The following is a 25,468-nucleotide window of genomic DNA, read 5'->3' as shown; positions in this document are numbered from 1 at the left end:
CCTAATGTGCCACTGCTGGGTGATGTGGGTCTTTCAGTTGGAGACTGAAGCATCACCTGCTCAGCTGTGGTTTCATTAATCACTGCAGTTGTATTCCCTGAGCAGTTCAACAGCCAAAAGTCAGGTCAGTGTCTGGGTCTGCATGACACACAACAGGAATATCACCTCAGCAGTTAGCAACTAACTCAAGGGGATCCTGTTTAGCCCTCACTAAAAGTTCCCCAAGTTCACTATCACTACTGCCCTTTTCTCTTCTGTTCTTTGTTATTCATGGTTTCTTTCTGTTTCTTCACTGTCTCCCTTTATCTCTTCCTGTCTTTCCTCCATATCTGCACCAATTCTCTCAGGCACTCTAGCCCCTCTGCTGTCAATTTTTCAGTGATGGACTTTAAACTAAGTTAAAGTTCTAGGTGGAGTTCATCTTCTTCCATCACACTTCCCATCTGAAGCATCAACTCATTTGCGGTAACCAAAACATGAGGACTTGGATCAGCCAGTCCATTTGTTAAGTGTAGATTACACTTGTTTTATCCCCAGGAGGAGAAAAATAATAAAGGGTGAGGGAGAGATGGAGAAAATTACATCAGACAGCAAGACACATTTATTTCTTCACTCTCATCTTTCTGCCCAGTAAGGCTGTTTGGGTGGTGCTACCCCTCCGCTGTCTACAAAAGAGGCAGTTCATTAGACCCATATGCTACAATCAATTCAGCGGAGACTCTGGCTGAGCCCAAATGAGATCCGCTGTGATTTACCTTTTAAATGGGCCTCTTGTTTGTGTGAATATACAAAAAAAAATGCAGCTCTGCTTGATTGGGCTCTGGTGTCCTTCAAGGTGCTACCGAAGTTACCTGAGTCAACTTGTTTATATTCTCTTTCACGCTTATTGAAAAGGGAAGTCCAAACAAACCTTTTAAGACTATGAGCTCGATTGACTGCCCTTTGCAATTGATTGACCAAAGGATGAAATAAACACTCCGCTCCGCAGTGCAGCAGATCACCTTGAAAGCCCCTTCTTCTCTACCTTGCATGCAGGCAGCCACATTTATATGGATGATAAATTCAGCAGTAATAGAAACGTTTATTCCAGCCTTTTGTGGTCTAATGCAGACTTTCAGCCTAGTTTGGGCGGTTTTCTCTGGTGTCTTGGCGTCTGTGCTGTTATGTTTGTATACTCTTAGCTTACAATGAATTTCAACATCTACATTTTAATGTTAATTTTTGAACCATGGCCATAGCTTTTGTCTCTTAAATTTAGTCAGTGTGTTGCGATATTTTTTTATATTTTTTATATTCAGTTTAGTCAGTTTCTCTTTTAAAATTACATCTGATTGTAGTAGATGAAAACAGCATTTTAGTTGATTTGCAAAATGAAACCAAATATTCACACTTTTTATAAATTGATTTTAAAATGTGAGAACTTGGGAAATCTTTGCTCTTTAGGTATGCATCATCCACATTTAGACATGATTTAGTGCATTATGGAAAGAGCGTATTTACAATGTGACTTACAAGTTCTGTCTAGCATGTAACTTAAAGTCCACTTGTGCATTCACATAGTTTTGTGCGGATACAAGTTTATATATGATACAGATCATATTTTTATGTTGTGTGTACATATATATTTGGGCTCAAGCAGCTTAAGTGTGCCATTTCAACATGATTGTTTTATTTGAAACAATCATATATATTGTTAATGTATTTTTTTTTTCTTGTCATATTTTTTTTGCCAAAGGTTTAATTAAAATTAAAATCATTTGAAGGGATATCTAACTCAAAAATGAAAATTCTCTAAACATTTATTCACTCCATGTTGGTTTAAACCTATGACTTTCCTAAGAACAAAGGTCTGCAAATTTTGAACAATGTAAGTTTTTTTTTTTTTTTTTTTTTTTTGGTCCGCACAAAGAAAGTTGGTGGAGTGTACTGTGGAACTGTACTTTTATTTTACTTTTAAAGAAATGTTGACTTCCAATGAGGCATACGGTTAAATGCTTAAAAGTACTTTGAGGCAGCCCTCATCTCCGGAATTTAATTTTATTTATCAGTAAACTGCCCCCCAACTGCCCCCAACTGCCCCGGCACAGCCCTGGCCCATTGTTGAGGTTGACCACTTTACCTTACGTCATAAAAATACATTTTCTTCTTTGACATTTGATTAAATAGTAATTAGGGGTGTTATGTTACATGTATTCGTCCTGCGAAGTGTCCTAACTTCACGCAACGCGCGATAGAAGGTATCTTTTCCATGTTAATCAGAGTCTTGTCCTAACCAGCCGTGGCGGCGAAATGCGACGATTCTATTTTAGAAACGGTTTCTATTTTTCTGCGACATCGCGGCTGGAACAACAAACACAAAGTGTGGCAATGATAATCTCAGGTTTTGTTTATGTGCTTTATTTAATGTTAAGAGTGTGACTTTGAATATCATTTAATGCTCCCAGCTTTGTAGCTGTAAAAGCAACAATGGATAATTCACCTCAGATCTTGAAATTAAACAAATGGAAACAAGAACGTTTAAACTGTGAACAAACAAACTGCATTCTTTGACAAAGATTGTTTTAGTAACTCAGTAGCCTATGCATTTTTAATAATGTTTAAATGGTGTAATATTTGTGAATTTGATTATGTAGCCTACTTATCCATTTTCTTGCCGTCAAGATTACTCTCTGGTGCTGTGCACTTGCCGTGAGACTCCGCCCACAGGCTGTTCTGATTGGCTGTGGGTTTTGATTGATTTTGATATGCCTTGATTTTGATATGCCATATGCCTCTGATTTTTATTGATCTCGCAGTCACGTCACGTCTAGTGTGGACAGACAAATTATTTGTCCCTGGAATCTTATCTCATCGCGTCTGGTTAGGACACGGTATTATGTGTTCATGACGAATACAGCGTTGTAGCCTAACCACCAATAACTGCAATAATCTCTGCGTTTTGTTACTTTCAGAAACATCAGAAACAAAGTGTCTTCTTTAGATTCTGTCCATTTGATCACAAAATTCAAACCAACCATGCCGTTTTGACGTAATGTGGCATGACATAATTGTATAGGAGCCTCAGTTCAAGTGGCAGTGAGTGAACGTGATCATATCTTCCTCTTTAATAGTTACAGAATCAATCAGAATCAGAATCAGCAGCTAGCGGATCATTAGGAAAGATTAGATGAATGTGATCTTTTTTTTTTTTCTTTTTTTTTGCCTGAAATCACTGATACAACCTTTAACCTAATAGCGAGATAAAAATACATTTTGCTGATCTAACTCCCTAACAAAAAAACAGAACCCAAACAAGTTTCGAAATTAATTAGCCCTACACCCCGCGATCTTAGAACATATTGTTAGACATAAGGAAACATGATCAGATATTATTGGTATAACTTTTACTTGCACTAGACAAATTTGATCATCGGCCGGAGAAGGGATCTAGGAGCTCTCAACCCGATCGCGACCGAAAACAACGAGCTCCCAGACTCAGTCAAGTGCCGGCAGCGTCCCTATGTGCACACCTCATCTGGACAACCAATGACGATCATACACACCATCACTGGACAACCTATCAAAAATCAGACAGAACAAGAAGGAACAGGGAGAAAGAGAACACAGAGCAATAGAACAAATACAAGACACGCAGGTCGTAACACGGTGAGACAGTGACTTGTAGAGTCTCTCTTATCCTCAAAGTGACAGGTCTCTCTCCTGTTAGGTATTAATTAGTTCTTAATTGAAAAGGTTGATTAAAATGGAAGAAAGCTTGTTTATGAGCTTAAAGCATTCACAGCACTGCTGAGCCACTGAGAGCTGGACACGATTACTGAAGACGGAAGTTTTACTCCCTGTCTCAGATTCACTCAACCGCAGCTAACTGCCATAAGTGCTTGTTTTTCACTGCAAAAATAGAACATTTAGAAATGTAATAAAAAAAAAAGTCAACTCTTTGCGTGAGATAAAGCAATCCTTTCCTTTTAAGCTATTGTCTTAAAACCTCTGTACAGTTTGACAATATTTTATTTCCCTTCCAACGTAATGTGTTTAAAGCAAATAGTTTTTTTCTTTTTTTTTTCACATTTACATTTAAATTTTTGGAGAGCTGTCTTTGATGCTCAAATATTTTATTAATGTATTCATTTGCCATGCTTATTGAGGCAGCCCTCATCTCCGGAATTTTATTTTATTTATCAGTAAACAGCCTCAAGTTGTTTGGAACAGGTTGGTTTTGTCCTCTCATCTTTCCATGAATTTCAGAGTTGCACTGAGAGGTGTTTAGATATCTCTGGCTCCACTTATGTTTTATTGATATTTTCATATTTTTTTGTATAAAAAAAGAGAGTTTTTTTTTTCTTTTTTCTCTATTCAGAATCCATTTTGCATTGGATGAAATGTTTTTAACTTTATTTCCTCCTCCTCGTCCTCTGCCTCATCTTAAAAGAGAGGTTGGGAATGGCCTAATTTCATCTACAAACACCAGCATGACTTTGTTCACACATGACTTGACTTCCAAAAGTTCCTTAAAACCTACAGTGAAGGGCATCTCCTTCAATAATCTGCTGCCTAAACTGATAATAAAGCACTCAAGGCCCACTCTTCTTTCTACTTGTTGCATGCTAGCCTATTTTTGACATGTCTCCAAATGGAAATTATCAATAAGATGCATTCCAGATGTCTCATACAATCAGATCTTTAAAGGCCGTGACACACCAAGCTGACATCAAAGAACTAACGGCGACAAAGCCAATTGGTTTGTTGTGTGTCTGGGCCAAAAAGCTGTGCTTGAACACACCACAAAGACCACAGCTTACTGTCAACTAGCACGTGCTTTCTGCACCTGCATGTAAGCAAATAACTGTCTATAGGCTATCAGCAAGTATCAATAGTCTATATTCGTCATTCAAAAGGTGAAACCAAAACTAGGACTGCAGATACACAAGCCGTAAACAAAGCAACGCTTGCCTGCCATTTTAAATTTCAAAGTTCACTTTCTTTATTCCAGGCGGCTCATGGTGTTATGTAAATATTTGCATATTGGAATGCTCATGTAAGATAACGTAAATTCTCGTGTACTTGTAATCTGAACTGAATAGCCAATCTCTCACCGACAGCCCAACTCCAATTCAACCTGCTGAATCCGGCAAACTCTCGCCGACGTGTGAAACACACCACAAAATCTAGACCGTCAGATGCACACTGATGGCCCGACGATGGCTGCTGACTGATTGATACATTTTTATTTATTCATTTATTTAGTTCGTTTGTTTTACATTCCTATATTACTTAAATGAACTTCCTGAGTAATTGTTGTGATTCTCAGAAGAAAGCTAACTGGTTATTGTGTATATAAAGTTAGTTTGAAGTCCTGGGAAATATAGACTCTTGCGTGCTACTCTGAACAAACAGATGAAAAAACACCTTTGTATGTGCAGTTATATGGCATGTATCTGAGATGTTAATGTGTTTTGTGTGTGTGTGCGCAATTGTGGTCCTGTCCATGTCAGGATCAAACGAGATGACAATTATGTGGTGTTAAAGTCCTGCTAAAGTGAGCAACCACAAGTTGTCAAGGGCTTTTTCCTCTTGTATGTAAAATAAAAGTGTGTTGTTGTGCTGATTTGCACTTGAAGGTTTTGCTCTTGACAGCAGTGAAGTCTTCAGCAGTGGACATTGTATTTGGACATTTCAGCTTTTATCTATAAATATATAAAAATAAAAAAAGCCAACCATGTCCTTTTGGCCTCAGCTCTTTTGCTTTGAAAAGCATTCATTTGCCCACTAGGTCAAGAGAAAGGAGAGAAAAAAAGAAGCTTTTACACAAATCGTGAGCATGTTAAATCAGTTTATTGAGGACTACAGTGCCAGAGGTTAATGCATGCTCTGACCTCTGAAACATTATAATCTTTTGTCAATTATTTTCCTGTATTTAATTGCCTTCTACTATTTGAAAAAGTCCACGGTCATTCTATAGAATCTCATAGAGAAAAATTTGACTAAATTGCAAGTTCATGATGTACCAGTCAATAATAAATCTTTTTAAAGCTTTTTTCCCACCAGACCTTTGCTGACCCTTGTGCAGTGTGGCGATGACCGTCCATGTTTGACCTACCGGGGTTCGGTGTTCTTCCCCTCTCAGTCCCTGAGGCCTTTGCGAATATGGGGCTATTAAACTGAATGTATAGGGTATAACACTCAGAAGAATAGCTTTTAATGCTGTAATCCCATCATGCTGTGCCACCTGCTGTTGTACGAAGCCTTTTAGGGATCCTTCTTTAATCAACACAAAGCCATCACTTTGTTTGCCATCCTCAGATGACTTGGCTTCATGCCAGAGAACTGTGTTTTCCACCATGAACAGAGAACTGTGATTCAGATAGTTTTATAAGTAATTTTTTGCAAGCTTTTGCATTGTTTTTATCTAGGTCTCACTCACCTGCCGATGCTCTACGAGACTGCTGTTATGCTTTCAACAAAGTGAACATCAGCACTTTAATGTGCAGGTGGAGAATGTGAAGTGATTTGCTTTTGGATAGGTTCCATTTTATAGTGACACAGCACCAGTGTTGAGTCAGCTAAGTGGTTGTGACCGGGTGAAACGACGCATTAACTGGAGCTGAGAAGCAGATGCATTTAAAGGAATGTTTTTTTTGTAGTTTATATAACCAAATCACATTCACTGTAATGCACTAACAATGGAAGTCTGTGGTATTCCAGAGGGTTTAAAAGCAGAACTGTATAGCTCATATCTTTTAATTTATATATGATGTCTTGTTATTGTGTATTTGAACATTTTTTCCAGAGCAATGCCTCGTTTCATAGACTTCCAATTAGGGCTGCACGATTTGGGGAAAATGTCATATTGCGATAATTGAGGTCAATATTGCGATTACGATTGCGATATGCGATATAATAAACAAATGGTTTCATGAGTCAACTTGCTTGGTTCTAAAGGAAAATAAATGCACACACAGATTAGTGATAATCTGCCTAAAGAAAAAAGTTCTTTAGTCAAGAGCAGTGAGTGTTTTTCTCTGTTCCCTTTGTTCTTTGATTAACTTTAGCGACAGATTTTTTTTTTTTTTTTTGCATTTTAACAAGAACAAAACATAATTTACATACAAGAGTACATATAACCATACATGTCAGGGTTAAAAAAAGAAAAGAAAAAAAGAATAACTTTAGCGACAGATATTAGTGGCTACTGTGTACTGTCCCTTTAAGACCAGCCGCTGTCAGAGACGCGGATCTCACACGCGCCTCATTCTTTCACGAGTCATCACAACTCTTCATGTTCATCATAAGACTACTCTTATGTTATGAAGACACTCGACAAAAAGACATTTTGGCATAATTGTGTGCGTTATTGTTCGTTCAAGCTCGAAAGAGAACTGTCATGCTGTTTTGTGCGCACGCACGATATTAGCGCGAGTCTTTCTGTCTGTCACAGTCAGGACATTCACAGGCAGCGCGTTCATTTTGGCATACATACGTGTGTTGTTCGTTCTACCGCGAAAGAGAACTTGATTCTGGCGCGCGTCTATCTCTGTGTGTGTGTGTGTGTGTGTGTCAGGAGGACATTCACAGGCAGCTCGTTCTTTTATGTCTTATCGCACATGAATGGTTTAAAAGCATTTGCATTAATAAGTGTGTTAACAGCGCTCATTTGTTTATTTAATATAAAATCGCAGCATTTTGCGTCATATAATCGCGTAGGCTTGACATCGCGATTGCGATACGATTAATCGTGCAGCACTACTTCCAATGTAAGTATATTACAATGACTGTTATGAACTTTTTAAATCAAAAACATGCAGCATGACCAACGTAGTCTGATTCATGGTCAGAAGACTTTAATGAACCAAATCTTTTTAGTGAATCAGAAATATGCAGCCCAACCAGTGTAGTCCAATTCACTAATGACTCTTATGAAATGGCTCTTTTTAGCGAATCAGAAGTGTACAGTGAGATCAGCATAGTCCGATTCATGATCAAATGACTATGAACTATTTAACTATTATGAACTATTTCTTTTTCATTATTCAAAAACATACAGCATGACCAGCGTACTCCTATTTATGATTAAATGGCTTGTTCTTTTTGGTGAAACAAACTTGCATCACAACCAGCATAGTCCAATTCATAAACAAATGACTATTATAAACTGTTTCTTTTAGTTCATAGTTACTAGTACAGAGAGGTTGTTCATATATCTCGTGTTTATTGTAGTTAAAATACATATTTGTCTTTGGGGTTTAGTCAAAAACATGTGCTGCACAAATGAAGGATGTTGCAGATGCTACTATAGTGGTTAATTTGTCTTGAAGACAAAACATTCCCATAAAATATCTCAACATCTGCCCACGTTTCCTGAGGTGTTAAATGACTAGTTAGCTATTCTGTTAAGTGGGTGGCTCTTCTATTTTGACAAATTAGACCGTGTTACAAGTGGGATGCCACTCCTGTGTGTTTTTAAGAAGAGACACGTCTTTATGGGAAATAACCCAGTGAGTGCAGCTCCCTGGACACTTCAAAAGACGTATCACTGAGAAGCAGAGGATGTCCTCGGGTCTTTCTGTGGGTGCTGTTATCCATGCATCTCAACTGATGCTGCTTTCAGCTGACCTTTCAGACGAGCAAGTTTTTTGTTAACTTGTGTTTTCCCTGTGAGCTTCTGTTATGGTTGTTTTCCTATAGAGATTGTTGCTGGTTCCCCCTCTATAAGGCTGTCAATCAAGCTCTAATGAGTAGTAAATTATGGAATAAAACATTTGCAACCACTTGGCTTTGATATGGCTTCATGTGCACTAATTGCAACAATTACATCTGTATTATTTTTCAAAAAGATCAGTGGGGCACTCCAGTAATTTTCATTAATCATGTACAAAGAAGAGGTAATTAAAAACCCCATTATCACCAATCATTTTGGGTGTTTATGGAGGGATCTGAATATTAATATAATTGAATTCACACAAGACATTGAATGCACAAAAGATTATTACAAGGTCCCGCTGTTTCATAGCATGCATATCTGCTCTCTCCATGGAGTTCTGCTGTAGTCGTTTTTTGCTGTTTCACATCCTGTTATGGGTGTGCGCCTGATGGTCATGTTCATTGGTGCACGCTGGCGATAACCGCTTCTTTTGCTTTGATGGTTCCTTACAGCTGTCACTGAGATATTCGACAAGGTCACGCGAAGTGTGGAAGAGATAGAGTCATGGGGGTATCGGCAGCATGTTATCTGTTTACTCCTTATTAAAGTGACACTCACTTGCGAACCGCAATTTAACAGAATTATTCCGGTGCGGTGACCTCACATGGAGATAAATTACATCCACAATGTGCGATGCATGCTATCACTCTCCTCCATCAGCTCGTAATCATGCTCTTTCCACACATATCTGACTGCAAACAGACGTGCATCTGCCGATCTAGATTCAGATCTGGACCTAGATTACTCTGGAGCATCCGGTGAGTACAGGGCTAGATAATGACATAATTCAGGAAGCCATTGCAGAGAAGGGCTGTTTCCATAGAAAGAAAGAAAGAGCAGTACAGTTTGCGTGAAATACTGTTGAGCAAAAGCCTATATGATTATTACATTACATTCCATTATATAATAATTCAAATGTTAGTAAAAAAAATACTATTATTAATAATTTAGAAGTCATTAGAAATCTGTTCATATTTATTAGTTATATAAATGAATACTTTATTAACTGAAAAGTAATCTAATAAATTACATTTTAAAATGTTTTTTTTACAGCATTTTTGATCAAATAAATGCTGCCTTTGTTTAAATTAAATTAAATTAAATTAAATTAAACTCTAAAAGGGATGGACCGAATGGACCAATCCATTTTTGGACCAATTTTTTTTTGGTGTGTTCCGCACCGTTGGCTCTAGTCGGTCGCCATCTGCTTCTTTAGGCCGATTCAGCATATAGAATCGCTGTCGGTGAGGCTGTTCTGTTTAGCAAACGAGTCCGTGCACGAGAATACGAGCAGAAGTGATGAATGCAAGCAAAGAAGTCATGACGGCACAGACAGAAGGCTGTTCTTATTTTACGTAATCTTACCTAAGCATTCCACTGTGCAAATATTTTCATAATAACATGAGAATAAAGAACATCAGCATGACTGATATTCAAAACGGTAAGCAAGCGCCTCTTTGTTTATGGTTTGTATACCTGCAGTCTTGGTTTTGCTTTACCTTTTTGAATGATGAATATTATAGACGAATATATCTGCTTAGACAGTTATCTCCTTTACAAGCGGGCGCAAACCGAGTGTGCTAGTTGACAGTCGTTTAGTCCTTTCGGTGTGTTCAAGAACATATTTTTTCCTTTGACTTTTTTCCATTGCGAGTTCTTTGGTGTCGGTTTGGTGTGTCCCTACCTTCATTGTCAACAGTTGTTTGTGACAACATGTGTGGCACCCAATGGCTGGTCCCCATGCCGCCTGTCAGTTTGCTGCTGTCTCATTATTAATGGGTGTAGGATGCGGAGGTGCAGAGAAATGCAGCGGGCCCATCTCCTCCCCTTGCGATAGTTGCACTCTCACATCAGATCGAGCCATGGCCCATTACAGTCAGGGAAAACACAAAAAAACAAAAACACAGACACATATATAGCCAGGCTGTGTCCCTGTACCAAAGTGAAATTGACAGACTCACTGGAGTAATTGTTCCCTGCACTATTGTTTCTGGCAGGAAATGCTGTTATTGACAAATAAGGATTCAATAAGACTCGGAGATGAACACTTTAAGCTTGGTCAAAGGACTCTATTGGTCTTTTCACTGAGCCCTTTTCATTGAGATTCTCTGTCCATTCTTTCCAAGTCTATATCTTTTTCTTCTCTTTATCTCTTCAGCACTCAATCCATCTGCTGGTTGGTCTCTCCTCCTCATCTCTTTCTCTCTCTCTTTTTTTTTTGGTCTCTCCCCTTTCTATGTCCTTTCTTCTTCCCCACTGTGTGCTTTTCCTCAAGAGTTTCTTTAGACCCGCACACAGACCATTCCTCCATGTTCTTTCTAGCCAACAGCAGAAACCCAATTACAGTGAACCAGTAGATGTGGCTGTCTGCATGATTAGTGTGGTCTGGTGTAATGTTGATATCATCCCAACGGATTGAGCTGGCCAGGGTCATTAAGCAGCATATTATGTCCTGTCTTTGGTTTCCAGTGGTAAAGGTCAATGGATAGTGAAACCAGAAACTCTTTCTTGAGTGGGTTAGATTGAAGGTTCTGCCTGTTTTTGGGAAGGAAAGAAATCCAGAGAGCACTTTCGCCCCTGCTTTTCATTATTTATTGTTTGTAGCAAACTTGATCTGTTCACAATACTCAGAATGCTTGAGATTCAGCTTGTTTCAGTATATTCACACTAAATATTAGAGTGGGGTTTGTCCATGTAAACTTGCTGCCATGATGCTGTAGGGTGTTGTGGATGCCCATACTGTAGCTGTTGCCAATGCCATGTGCTTGCTAAGGTGTTCTGGGTGGTGTTTAGGGCACTGCTATGATGTGTCAAGTTTTTTTATCATTTGTATGTGCATGATATAATGGTACTATTTTAGGTTATTTTAGGCCAATATTACAGATAGATATTTAATTGTGCTTATGTAACTGGTTGTTGTCTGCGTTGTGTGTTTTCTTGTGATTGAATAGATGGACAGGGAAAAGAGTAAAAAAAAAAAAAAAAAAAAATCACATGGGTAAGTAAAATAACATTATACACATGAATTGGAGTGAAAGTATAGAAATAAAAGCAATTATTACAATAAACATAAATAAGATTATCAGGAAGTCAAAAGAAACCTACCTCTCCCATGAGATCACAATGCAAAATGGAAGAGGAGCAGACAGAGCAGGAAGTTATGTTGGCTCGTGACATCACAACAATTAAAGTGGAAAGCACTCATTTTGATCAGGCAGCCACATCAGATATATGAATGAACAATTTTGTGTGAATTCTACTATTATATATATTATATTTATTTTATTATATTAATTATAAAATGTATTATATTTTTTTATATATAAAAGGTCTATTAAACTTCTCAGTTCAAGCCTGTTACATTTACCTTTGCCATCATCTCGTGCTCACGTGAAGGTAATCCTTAAAAAAAATACAAAAAAAACACTGTTAAATATACTCTTTGGCAATTCACAAAATAAATATACATTTATTTAAATTCACTTGTAGTATTTAGATTGATTTATTTTAGTTTTTTTGTCATTTTTTTCCAGTTATTAACACAAAATAGTATAGAATAAAAATGTTGGCCATTTATTTGTTATCAGTCATAAGATGTAAAACAAACAAACCTGTCAGAATAAAAAAATAAAATAAAATGTTGCATCTGGAATGAGTAATATACCAAAGTATATTACTTTTTGTTATGGATTTGCACAAATCATTCTACATGCTTTGCAGAATAGAAAGTTACAGATATCTTTTACTTTTCCAACCCAAGGATATTCTGAATATATAAAGATAGTCATAGTCGCACAGTCGTCATTTGGTTCCTCTCATAGTGAGACCGAGATCGGCTCTGCCTGTGGTTTAGTGAATTTGAGGTAGCTGTCTGCAGCAGGTCTGGAAAGAGCCAGGGGCAAGTACAGTTACTAGTAGGCAGTAATGAGGGAAGTAATAACCTCTCTCGCACACACACCCCATTACTTCTATCAGGCAGGTATAAGCACACCAGTCATATCTGGTCTCTCGGTTTCCCTCATCTGAACTATAGAGGCAGATGAACTGAGTGATTTCCCTCATCTGAACTATAGAGGCAGATGAACTGAGTGATCTTTAGTTGGATCCAGATCAAGACAAATTCAAGCATGAGGACCTGCCTGAGAAGAAAGCTGAATCGCTTCAACCTGAGTGTCTCAGATGTGTTTGAAAAAGAAAAAAAAAAGAGTCATTCTTATCCTCTGATGGAGAGAAAGAGAGCGAAAATTTCGCATCAGTTTAGTGAGTTAGTGAGTTAGATCTCACTTCTTTTAAAAAGGCATGCAAGCATTCTGCTGCATAGCGCTTCTTATTGAACATCTTATTCACACAAATGATGGGACCAGAATACACAAGGTCAGTGCAGATTCACAGCTGCCAGTCAACATCAAGGTCACTTTTATTGCAACAACCCGTCATGTCGTTCTAAACCACCGCCCACGTTTAACCAACTGCTTTAAAAACCTAATACTAACACCTGCTGATCGCAGCTGAGTAAATCACTGCGCTGTCTGCCATGTTTACACGTTCTGCAGACTCGACACTTACTTTGTCTCCCTATCGCAACCCCCTACTTGCCTATAGTAATAGCTCATTTATTTTCCTGTTGCTATATAAACCAGCGCTGCTGCCCGTGTCGAAGTTTCTTCACTGCGCCTCAACAGAGCAGAAATGGGACTCTTCACACAGATGCCCTGTTTATTCCTCCAAGACTGCCTATTAGTGCAGCTTGCCTGCTGGGGAAGCCACATCCTGGGACGACGACATTAAAGTGCATTCGTACCAGGGAAGAAACCGCTAATACTCGCTCCATACTACCCTACATACTTCTCTGTCTGCATTAATTCATCCCTCCGTCTACACGGGTGACTTTGACAGCCCACCCTGCGCTCCGTCGCCCTCTTCTTTTTCCTCTGCCTCGTTTGGCAGGTTGTTGTTTTCAGAACATACAGATGGAAAACATCAGCTTCAAAAGAAAAAGAAACACATGGATGACTTAGATAAGAGAGAACACAATGTGAAAAAATAAAAATAAAATAAACCTAAGTAAAATGACAAGAATAAGAATGATGTGCTATATAAAAAAGTGGAAAGCAGTAGTGTGGCACGCTTTCAATTCTTTTGCCAAGGGGTGCAGTGCAGGTAACAGATTGACAATCTTCACTTTCGTCTGTCTAACACATGAGAGTAAAGAAAGTACGGTAGTCACAAAAAACCACGAGCTTGGCAACTTGCACAGAAATAGATTTTTGTATGCACGGACATCATAAATAAATCCACCTAGGCCTGGTTATATACGGGATGGCAAGACTTCCCATCTGTCACTAAATTGATTTGTTTTTAGTATTTGATCTGTTACCTGTTCCTAATGTTTTATTTTATACACCTGTGTTTGTTTAAAGGCTCTTTTCTGGGTAAAGCAAACAGTTTAAATCACAAAGTAAAGAAAAAAAAGTAGCATGTGTATGTTTACTGTCTGTATCATACCTCTCATAAGTGAGGGATTGTGGGTAGAGCATGTATTACTGCAGTGAATGAGAGAGTTTGTTTACCTGTTAATACAGCAACATACATGATGAGTGGATCAAATACGAGAATAACCTTTTTGGTAAGAATAACCAGTCATTCTCTTCTCATAATAATTTTGAGTAATGTCAACTACATAATAAATATAATAAGTATCAAAATTATTTTATTTTATTGTTTAATTTTATAATTATTTGTTTTAATTTTATTTTTGACTATGGTTTTGTTTTAATGTTACCCAATTACTTTAGTTTCATTTACATATTGATTCAGGTTATTGTAATGTGAATAGCAATTAAAGAGGTCACAGTACTATAAGGAATGCTTCAGATATTTAGGAACAGATGTGTTCACTTACACTAATAATATCACTTGTAATCATTTTCAAATTAGGCTTTTCTTCTGTGCTTAATGTTTGATTGGATTCTGATTCACAGCGTCTGCAGTTTTAAACCGCTTAATCAAAATATAATCAAAAAATGCCTTGCAGTGTCACAATTCATTTAGCCTATCTGCAAATTATATCCACTGGTCCATTTTTACCATGTTATGAGCACATTTCACAAATGCAGTTAATTCCAGTTAATTATTATGGGACGTTTTATAAGGCTAGTTTATAGTATTATTCTAAAAGAACTGTGTATGAACGTATATGAAGTGATAGTGAACCATATTTAGTTCCCCAACATGACCAACAGCTGTATTTTTCTGCAACTGTGTGAACGTAGTCATTGAACGCCTGAAGCTCAACAAAAGGTTTCTCTCTATATCAGCTCCAAAATATAATATTTTAATAAGCACTTTTATGCTGTTGTTTTTATTTTGTGTGTGGGAGCTTTTCCCATTACTCTGTCTACTGTAGAATTAGCATGAGGCAGCTCCTGCTGACTAGTCTAGCTGGTAGCTCTGTGTCAGTCAGTGCTGTGGGTGGGCAGTCTGCTAATTTAGGGAGGAAGTGAGTCTGCAGTTATGTATTGTTAGTAATCATTCTCACCTGCTGGAGACTGGGATACAGCTGGCAGCACAGGGGTGCAGCCTCATCCACAAATCAGGTGTTGGTAACTACTTCCTCCTCCTACTATTTTCTGCCTGTTGTCAGATGATGAGAATGGACTCACTTGAAACTTCTTCAGAAAAATTCCTATGCTTTTGCTCATTTACTGTCAGTATAAATATGACATTTTTTCTCTTTTATAAGTCAAAGATTGCTAGTAGAAGCAGAGAGATCGTTCGCTCTTAGTAAGCTCATGAACTCCAGTGATCAAGTCTAATACAGATGTTGTAATTAACGTGTGACAGGCCTAACAGGGTGTAAAGCGCAGCGGTGCAGTGGCTGATCCCTTAATGTGTCTCGTTCCCACAGGGTGGACTGAGGAACAGCAAGCACGAGTCTACGCTATCGTCACAAGAGTACGTGCATGAGCTGCGCTCGGGCATCTCCGAAGACAAACTGCTCAACTGCCTGGAGTCCCTGCGTGTGTCCTTGACCAGCAACCCAGTCAGGTCAGTCAGCCATTCCTCCCACACTAACATTCCAGTCTCTCCTTCCTCAACCCGATTCTGATGAGGAACCTGACACATCAACACTCATTTTAGCCTCCTCCGACCACTCTCTCACTGTGAAATGAAAAGTTAAACCTAATTTTCCTGTCTGCATGTAGCAATCTTGGAGGATTTCTTTCAGGATGCTAATTGGAAATCTGTCAATGAGTCTTTTAACCTTAGGTCCGTATGGATCCCCAATTCTGGTTAAATGAGCATAGCCGATAGCATAGCCGGCTAAATGAGTGTATCCACCAGTCACTTTGAGCCTGGCCTTGTCATCTCCTCCTCTCTGTCTATTAAGTTCTAATAGATAGGAAATCCTTTTTTTAACACTTCAGACAGCCAGCCATTCTCTGAAACGTTAATAAGCACACCAACCACCACTACAAGACCAGACGCCTTTGCTTTCAAGTCCCTCCACCAAAGTGTGTATTTTGACGTTGCCTGCGTGTTTTTAATCTGCTCTGATCATGCCTAATGTCGTACTTAAAATAATTTTTGTTTCTCTCAGCCTCCCATTATCTATTTCTGTGAAGCTTTTATTTTATTTAATTTGATTTAAAAATAAAATAAAAATTGATTAGCCTCTCTCATTCACTCATAATAAGGCCCATCTCGGTTCCCCCAGCCTACTCTCCCACAAAGTCTCACCTCCCCTCTCGTGGATGGGATTTTCAAATTTAATTTGGTCCCAGTAGCGCAGAGGAACACTATGTGACAGCAGACTCTCTCAATTATTTACCAGAGCACTGTCTGAGAGATGGCTCTTAATGTGAATCAATGAGTGCAGCATATAAAGTGGTCATCACACAATTGGCAGGCAGACGATCTCTTTAGGTCCACTGTTGCGCAGTGGGAGAAGGACTCGAGTGGAACCGCCATTTGATCCGATGGCATTACCCACCGCGGCTCTTCTCAACAGATGGGTTTTGCACTGGAAAGCAATTAATAGACGCCCCTGCCCCTCTCCCCAGGTGGCGGTACAGTGCAGTGAGTCAAAGGAACACAAACACTGGAATGGTTTTGCTATTGTTTTCCTGTCACAGACCACATAATCTAAAATGTGAGTTGTAGAACACAGTGCCTCAAGCTAATCTCTTGTTATTGCCCTAATTAAATGAAGGGATGGCAGCTCGTTCTGTTGTCTTTATCAGATCATCACAGTGCAGCACCGGGGCCCGTGCATCCAATTATTTACTCCGCCGTTAGTCATTAATCATGGGAAACGGATACAGAGCGTTGTTCTTCGAGATGCCCACACTTCGTCCCCCCCATGAGGACAGGTTGTTTGTAAAGATCAGACTTGCTGGCTGAAGACGAGTGGCGTCAGCACATCCTCTTGGTAAAAGGGCAGTTTGCGCTGAGGGGCCACCGAGGCCAGAACCACCCTCCGGGCATTTGCAAATGCCTGAACTTGTGAGTTCCCAGTCAGAAAGGGGCACAGAGCGGTGTCTCACCCACCCACTGAAGGTCAGGTCTTGCTCAGAGTGAAGCACCCTGGGGTGACGTGCTGCATGAAGATGCTCACCTTACTGATGTCGTTCTCCTTTTACCTCAGTCAGTCAATAAATTTTTTTTTTTTTTTGCAACACTGAGGGAATACTCAAGCTTCTCACCGGCTTGTTGTGTTACAATTATTATGAGTCGAGCTAATTATTTCAGATCACAAATACAATATCCACCCGTGTGATGAATATAGCATGGTAATGTAACCTTTACAGTTTTCTGGGTTTATGTAGACAGGACAGGAACATAATGCACCGCTGTTTGTATAAGTGGACCGTTTTTTGTGCAGTTTTATTATTCGATTTGCAAGAGACATCTAAAGATTTTAGGTAGTGTGTTACAAACTGTAAAAGTATTTTCTTTGGATGAAGAAATCAAAGAATGGTTAGACTTGCTTCATCCCACACAGATGAGAGAAAGTTTAGGTGTCTGCTTGAAGTTTAATTCCTTTGAGACCAAACTAATTTCTTCCGAAACCACTGGTCTTTTTTTTCCCTTCGAACTGGACTATGTGGAAGTTTGAAATGTTTGGACATAAAGCCAAAGTACATGCTGAATGAGAAATTAATGGGATGAAAATGACCCCAAGTTCCTTCACTTTGCCATGGTGCAATTACTCATGAGTCAAATTTCTGTCCTTTGCAAGAAATATGTTTGCAAGAAATATGCAAGAGTGTGAATTCCTTTTAAGTCATGATTCCTGGAGCATGTTCTGTTCTATAATAATCAAACAGTGCACTCAGGGTGCAGAAACTGGGCTGATAACGGTTTACTCATGGATGTAAAAGGGTAGGCTTTTCACACGTTTATTTAAATGAGTTTTACATGCAGGGCTTGACATTAACACCCGCCAACCCGCCAAATGCGGGTGGATTTTGCTCGTGGCGGGTAACATAGTCACTCCAACTAGCCACTTTGGCGGGTTGAATAATTGTAGTCTTTTCAAAAGGCATCTGAAATAAGTGTGACACTACGATACTACAACTCCCGTGAGTATTAGGGCTGTCAACGAATATTCTAAATTCGAATATATATTCTAATAGTTTTAAAAAACAGAATTTCGAAGGTGAAAATGAATATTCGAATGTGGAAAAACGCCCGTGATAGCAGAGGCGCGGCTGTCTGCTTTGCAAGTGGGCGCGCTGCCTGAAGGGTCAGGGACAGCTAACAGGAAGAAGCGTTAACATTAAACAGAAACATTACTAAAGTGTAGGCTACTGTACTGACTGAATAGATATTGCATGAATAATGTAGGTTAGATACAGCACAGGGGCGTCGCTAGACACCTTTTACTGGGGCACGTGCCCCAGTATAAATCTGCTGTGCCCCAGTAAATCTGAAGTTTGAGTTTAACAATTTATTTTATTTGTCAGTGTATTTAATTTTTTAAAATTATATTATAGGGTAATAGAAATTCTCTATTTGCAACGCAGTAATAAAACAATCAACGCTTGTAAAAGCAACGCAGTTTAACCCGAAAACAGAAACTGAACCGCGCAGAAATCCATGTCCGCGCGCGTCTGTTTCCTAGCAACTGCAGTGCAGCGCGCACATATTTGAACACACTGAAGTCCGGTTAGGTGTTGGCACGCTTTTAAAGTAGGCTATGAGAACATGACGAAACAAAAGTTTGTAAATAATACAAATAATCTTATTTTTTATTTATTATTGGCTTCTGTAGATGGACATCAGATATTATTTTTATTTTTTTTGTACGAAGCAGGGACAGAGAAGCAGAAAGGAGAGATGATGAGTTTGAGGAAGGTAAGACTTGATAAACAATTTACATCATCAGACATCAGATGCAAAAGCATCAAGCCTCAGAAAAACCCATATGAAAAACCTCTGCCAAGAAATGGAATTGCACATTACTATAGGCAAAAAACTTTTATACAGAAAAAGAGTGCACTAGTCTGTATAGTCTCGCATTAGCCTACTATGAATGAGAGAAAGTGCAACGTGCATTATGGCGGAATAAGTCCCGTATTTTGTTCCGATCAGACTGTAAAAGAAGACGGACGACGCCCCTTTACTTTCTTCCATTGAAGAAAAGTGAAGCCGCCAAAGTCTCCGAGTCTACGCAGTAGTGAGCGTGAAGTGAGAAACAGTTTTGAAAGAAAAGAAAGAAAGAAAGAAATAATTTTTACCCCCTTGAATTTCTGTTTATAGTGCAATGCATACATGCATACACACAAACACACACACACACACAGCGCTTTAGAAATAGAGTTGAGTTTCTGACTTGCCATTTTTGCATATTCAGTCAGTGTGTGTGTATGTGTGTGTGTGTGTGTGTGTGTGTAGTAGATCCATATATATTTATATATATACAGTACATATATGAGCTACAATATATTGTTTCACAGCAGCTTCACAATAGTAACAAATTAAAAAATCGCCTGAGAAGCAGCTTGGCCAACAAGCCAATAGTGTCAATATTCAGTTAATAGTCACTTAAGTGTTGATTCAGTTTAGTTCAATAACGGTAACATTAATCAAACATCCTGTATAATATATACAGTGTATTTGTGCACATACATGTACGTGTGACAAACTCCTATACACTCCACTGCACACTGAACAAGCAAAAGACACAAGATAGTAGTGTTTTACATAATTCATATCTGTGTGTAGTTTTGTGTGTATGTGGCCTAATCATTTTATGTTTGTGTGTAGAGTTACTACGCAAAAACAAACTTTTTGGAAGAGTTAAAATAGTTTTGAATGTTGACAATACACATTAACATTTTGTAGTGTGGATCATTCATTGCAACATTTATCCTTTAAGAATCTGTTATCTGCTTGATAAATCATTTATGCTATGCTGCCCACTAACATGCTTTTAAAGCTATTGTTATCCAATTTTTTGGCTTTCAAACACCTTAAAATACACATTTGTAGGTCTGAGAAATCCAAATTTTCTCGGGGGAGCATGCCCCCGAACCCCCCGAAGTTACCCAACTACCCAGATAACAATGAATCATTCTTTCGGATATGAAATTTATATTTAATTGACCTATCGGTAAGCCACGGTCTCCTTAGTTACTTTTGCTATCTCAGAAAAACAATGGGGGGCCTGTGCCCCCAGTAGAGCTTTATGTCTAGCAACGCCCCTGATACAGCAGTTTCATGCACTGCAGGCTTCCACTGGTTTGATTATTTACCGTTTCATGTCAAGGAAAAGTTCCATGTTTACCACAGCACAGCTCGCTCGGAGCGTTCAATGTCGGTTCAATATACTGTAAACCTTCAATTAATGTTAATAATATTTGTTTCAATCACTGAATGAAGCCTGCTATATAAGAGTCGCGACCTTAAATTGCTTGCACAAAACTCTTGATCAGCACTCAACATTTGCTTTGTTGTTGTTCATTTAAACCGTTATGCGCATAACTATGCGCAGTTAGAAATCATTGAAAATTTCAATCACTCGCGCCAGACGCTCTATTCGCGTTTGGTGTGAACGCAGCACAGTGGCGTAGGCAGAAATTGTATTTTGGGCGGGCCAGTGAAAAAGTGAGTGGGCCAATAGTTTTTCCTAGAAAAAAAATTACTTAAATAATAATTAATAAGTAAATAATAATAATATATTAATAAGCACGGTTTGAAATGAATAACAACGCACTCCCCAATTTCTGTTAAATCAACCATATACAATGCAGCCTGGTGGAAATTAAGCTTTTGTGCCAAAAAAATTGCAACTAATTTAAACTAAACAATGTACAGTAGGCTAGCCTATAAGGCATTCAGCTATACAGTACAGTACACAACACACCAGTAACTTAAGGCGAGACAGGTGAATAGGGTAACATTTTAAAATAATAGATATTACCATAAAACTTCCTCAGTTATTCTGGAGAATGACAAACAACTCATTTTGAGAAAACAGCATTTAAAGATTTGTAATGTAAAAAATCATACTTTTTAGCAGAAACAACTATTTACAGACACAATATCTTATCAAATCATCAGCAACAACAATACAAACCACCTAAAACACATCAAAACTTATAACACAGCATTTATGGCCAACAACTGAACAGAAGAACCACAGTCAAAAACAGTCAAAAACACACATCAAAATGTCAGAGCACGTCACGTGATGCATCTGAACGAATCACATTGTCAGAAATTGACATCAGCCAATGAGATTTCGCTTTTAGAGTTAAATGCCCCATTGTACTTTCACGATTGGTTGCTGATTAAAGCAAATTACCATATTTGGATCCGACAGCATTGTGTACAGGAGAAAGTAGAGAGCTTTTCAACGGTGTTTGTGTTATGACAGGTGCAGACAGCGATCGCGGTGCAGCATATTGATTAACAACGCCAACTTTTGTTGAATTTAGGAGAAATATACAGACGCAAATAGACAAAATGTAGTAAAATAAAGACCTAAATGTGTATTTTGGATTTTTTTTTCACCACAAGTCTGAAATAAGGCATTGAAGAAGACAAATAGCCCAAAATCTTAAAATTGACCAGTGAAAAAAAAACCCGATGTTTTTGCCGTGTCTCGCCTTAAATCACTTCACGGGCAAAAATTAAGGAAATTAGTTAAACAACTGGCCTACCTTTGTTGTTTTCATTCTACAAAACAAGATGCAAGTGCCTGGGTTTAGTATTAAAAACAGAAATGATCTCATCATAGTCCAAAGAGTCACAGAGTTATTTTTCAAAGAACTAAAGGCCGCCAGAGCCCGCCGCCTAGAGAGTCTGCCTGTCGGACTCGGAACCCCTAGCAACCATAGCAACCAATTACGTTCCGGAGGGAGGCTTTCACGCATTTTATTCGGAAACAGAATTAAACACACACACCAGTCAACAATAAATCAGGTTTATATTAATATATTTTCTTAAATACATTTGAATAATAAAAATAAACTAAAAATGTATTTTGATCAAACTTGCCTGGGCGGGCCAGTGAGTTATGTGGGTGGGCCAGTGCCGCCCTGGCCCATTACTGGCTACGCGCCTGACGCAGCATGAGCGTGAGGGCGAGAGAGAGAGAGAGGTCTGCGGTCTTGGCCATTAGGTGATTTACTTGTTTTTGTGTAGGTAATACGTTGTCAAATATGTTTAAACTTAAATAAACCTATACAAGTAGTTATGTCTCTTTGTATTAATTTGTCCTGGTATTGACAAAATGCGCAACCAGATGTTCGAATAGTTCGAATATAGGCTATGTGTTTTTTTGAGGGAATATTCTAATGTCATTTTTAAGCAATTTTGACAGCCCTAATGAGTATTACATGCACACAGTGTGTTGCCTTGCGCGTGCTAGTGACCGACAACACAGAAACGAAGAGACAGCTAGCTGCCCTGCTGGAGTTACATCGTATGCCGGTGGAGCTATGTGGTGACATATAATACATAATACATGGTTTTATTTAAAAAAAAGGAGCTTTACACACAACCTTATCAGAGCTAATGATAATGACCTGTATTGTTATATATTTATGGTGTCTTGATTTGGGTGTGTACAGTGGTTTTACATTTAAAAGGGTTGTAAATCTAGTTCAAGTAAATTTTAGCACGCCATAGTCAACTTTTATCAGGTAATTTCACAACAACAAAAATGTGGCTAGTAAAAATGCTGTGTGGCTAGTAACTTTGGAAAACCACTAGCCACATTGGCTAGTGAGCAAAAAAGTTAATGTCAAGCCCTGTTTACATGTAATGGAATATTAATAATTCCAGTCTGTTGCTTTGCAATCGTATTGAATAGCTGTTATCTCTCAAAATTCTTTGACCTTTCTATCATTGACTAGTCTATCACCAGACCAAGCTCAATCTTTTAAGATTGAACATTAGTCTGGGGAGTCTGCTCTGTATTTTCTACTGCACAAGAGGCATGATCAACGGGCATAGTTCAAATTACTCTGTACGCAATTGGATAGTCCTTCAACCAATCAGACCAACGATCCGGGTGACGTACTTTGCAGAGTGACACGAAAACTCCAGACAGGAAACGTGTCAACAAACGTGTTGGTTTGGAGCATTGATCAGCGGTTTGCAGAAACAGCAATGGCATCGAGCGATTTTTGCAGGTTGTGCAAAAAAAAAACATGAAAGTGAGTGGTATTTACACCCACTCGAGCGATTTGTTTGCTAAACTAAAGAAGCCATTGAGCATCGTCGAGAGGTTAAAAGGAATTGGATTGACGGTCGTGCGAGAGACATCATCGTGTTAAACCTGCCAATAGCGCGCCAGGTGGATAAGCCAGTTTATGATTGGTTCCAGCAGATTTGTAATGGAAGCAGGATAGAAAAAATTTACAGGTTTTCCAGCCTGAGCTGCAGGGCGAAATCAAATCGCCGGCAGATCGGGCTGGGTTTACCCAGTCTAATCATTGACTATTAGAACTTAAAGGGATACTTCACCTCTGGAAAGATGAATGTGTATTTAAAATGGGTCATTTATGTAGAAGAAATGTGAAATTATTTTTGAATTTGGAGCTTTCTAGACTGAGAAAAGCCAGAAAATGTATTTTTGGCTTATGCGGATGAAAGACAACAACTCCCAGAATGCACTTGCTTCGCTGCTCTACGAGGCCACTCCCAAGCCACGCGTACCGGTAAGAGAGCACAGTAGTTAAACAACAAGTCTAGGCTACTAGTGTGTCTCCGTGACGAGTTTGCCCGGGATTTCGAGATCGCCCAAAATGTCCGGGATTCGACTTTTGCGTTCTACAGTCGTTATTCATTATGTTTACTGTGGCGAGCAGGACGAGGCTAGGGCCGCGGGAGAACGACTGATGAGCGGCACCTGTGAGACGCACCGGTCTCGTATCTCTCACGGAGGAGCGGGACATTTCTTAGCAATGTTAAAACGCACATCAACCGATCACTTGTTTAGCGTTCATGTAAACACTACATTCAGATTCACCAATCGGAATGAATTCAGTTAGATTGAACCAAAAGGTGTGCATGTAAACAATGAATGGCGACTGCAGAAAGCAAAAGCTGAATCCCGGACATTTTGGACGATCTCGACGGCCGGACATGTCCGGGAAAAAGAGGATGGTAACCTCTACTACACAGCTTTCTCCTACTACTCAGCTTTCTCCACAGAACAAGAGCCTGCTAGCTTAGCTTATTCTGTGAGTGAGATCCCACCCTCTATGGGCGGGTTGAAAACATGCAGGACAGCCCCTACTACTGGCTGTAGTCTTTAGCCTCTGGCCAAAAAATCCTCCGATGACGCAAAATGACGATTTTTGCATCATCGGAGGATTTTTTCCAGACAAAGAATACATAAATCTCTCGTCTCAGGGGGATATGAGGGTGGAAAGCACGGTAATTCGAAAATACTACAGGTTTTCTACTAGTACAAAGCTTAATGCTAAATCCTGAAGTATCCCTTTAAATAAACATTCTGGGTTCAATACAAGTTAAAATCAACATTTTTGGCATACAGTTATTTAAAAAGACTGGGTTGCAGTGAGGCACTTACAATGGAAATGAATGGGACCAAACTTGTTAACATTGCAATACTCTGTTTCTTTATTATAGCCACAAGACAAATGCATTCTTGTGTGACTTAAGCCCGGGACACACCAAACCGACGCCAAAGAACTAGCGCTGATGAAAGCCGACTGTGTTGTCGCGTCGCCTGCGTCGGGGGAAAAAGCTGCACTTGAACACACCGAGAGAACTACAGCCAAATTTCAGCTAGAATGCGCGTTCTGCGCCTGCGTGTAAATGAGACAACTGTGTATATATTCTATCTATATTCGTCATTCAAAAAGGGAAACCGACGCTACAGGCTGCAGATACACAACCGTAAACAAAGCAGTGCGTGCTTACTGTTTTGAATATCAATCCTGCTAAACACTTTCTTTTTTTTTCACTCCGCTCATGTTAAAGTAACACTAAGTAACTTTTCAACCTTCATAATATATTTCCAAAACGCTTGTGATGGTACATCGACTTAAAATAGGTTGAATGAAGCGTCTGCCATAGCCTGATGGGGTTTGTATAGTTTTTAATCGTACTTTTAAACTTCGGGGTTCAGGTAGTAACACCCGCGCACAAAAAGAACTACAAAATTCGACTGCTTTACGGCATAGGCTACCTCACTTCCCCCAACACGTCCTCGCATGCTGTTGGACTTGTAAGTATATTGCTTATACTGTATATCACTCGGACAAGCTTTTTACTCGTTGGTGTGAG

The 25,468-nt window shown here is 39.0% G+C and overlaps 1 protein-coding gene across 18 annotated transcripts in view; it reads left to right on the top strand.

Annotated features, from left to right (window-relative positions):
* Positions 1–25,468, top strand: part of diaph2 (diaphanous-related formin 2) — a 476,898-nt gene that overhangs the window by 108,430 nt on the left and 343,000 nt on the right. For all 18 annotated transcript variants that reach the window (XM_084430722.1, XM_084430721.1, XM_084430715.1 and 15 more), the window contains one exon: positions 15,606–15,745. In XM_084430722.1, the coding sequence (XP_084286848.1) occupies positions 15,606–15,745 (140 nt within the window). The remainder of the gene's footprint in view (positions 1–15,605; positions 15,746–25,468) is intronic.

Source organism: Rutilus rutilus (assembly GCF_951802725.1).
Source record: "Rutilus rutilus genome assembly, chromosome: 14".
Taxonomy (NCBI): domain Eukaryota; kingdom Metazoa; phylum Chordata; class Actinopteri; order Cypriniformes; family Leuciscidae; genus Rutilus; species Rutilus rutilus.
The sequence above is the reverse complement of the archived record's forward strand: the minus strand, read 5'-3'. Positions and strand labels throughout refer to the sequence as shown.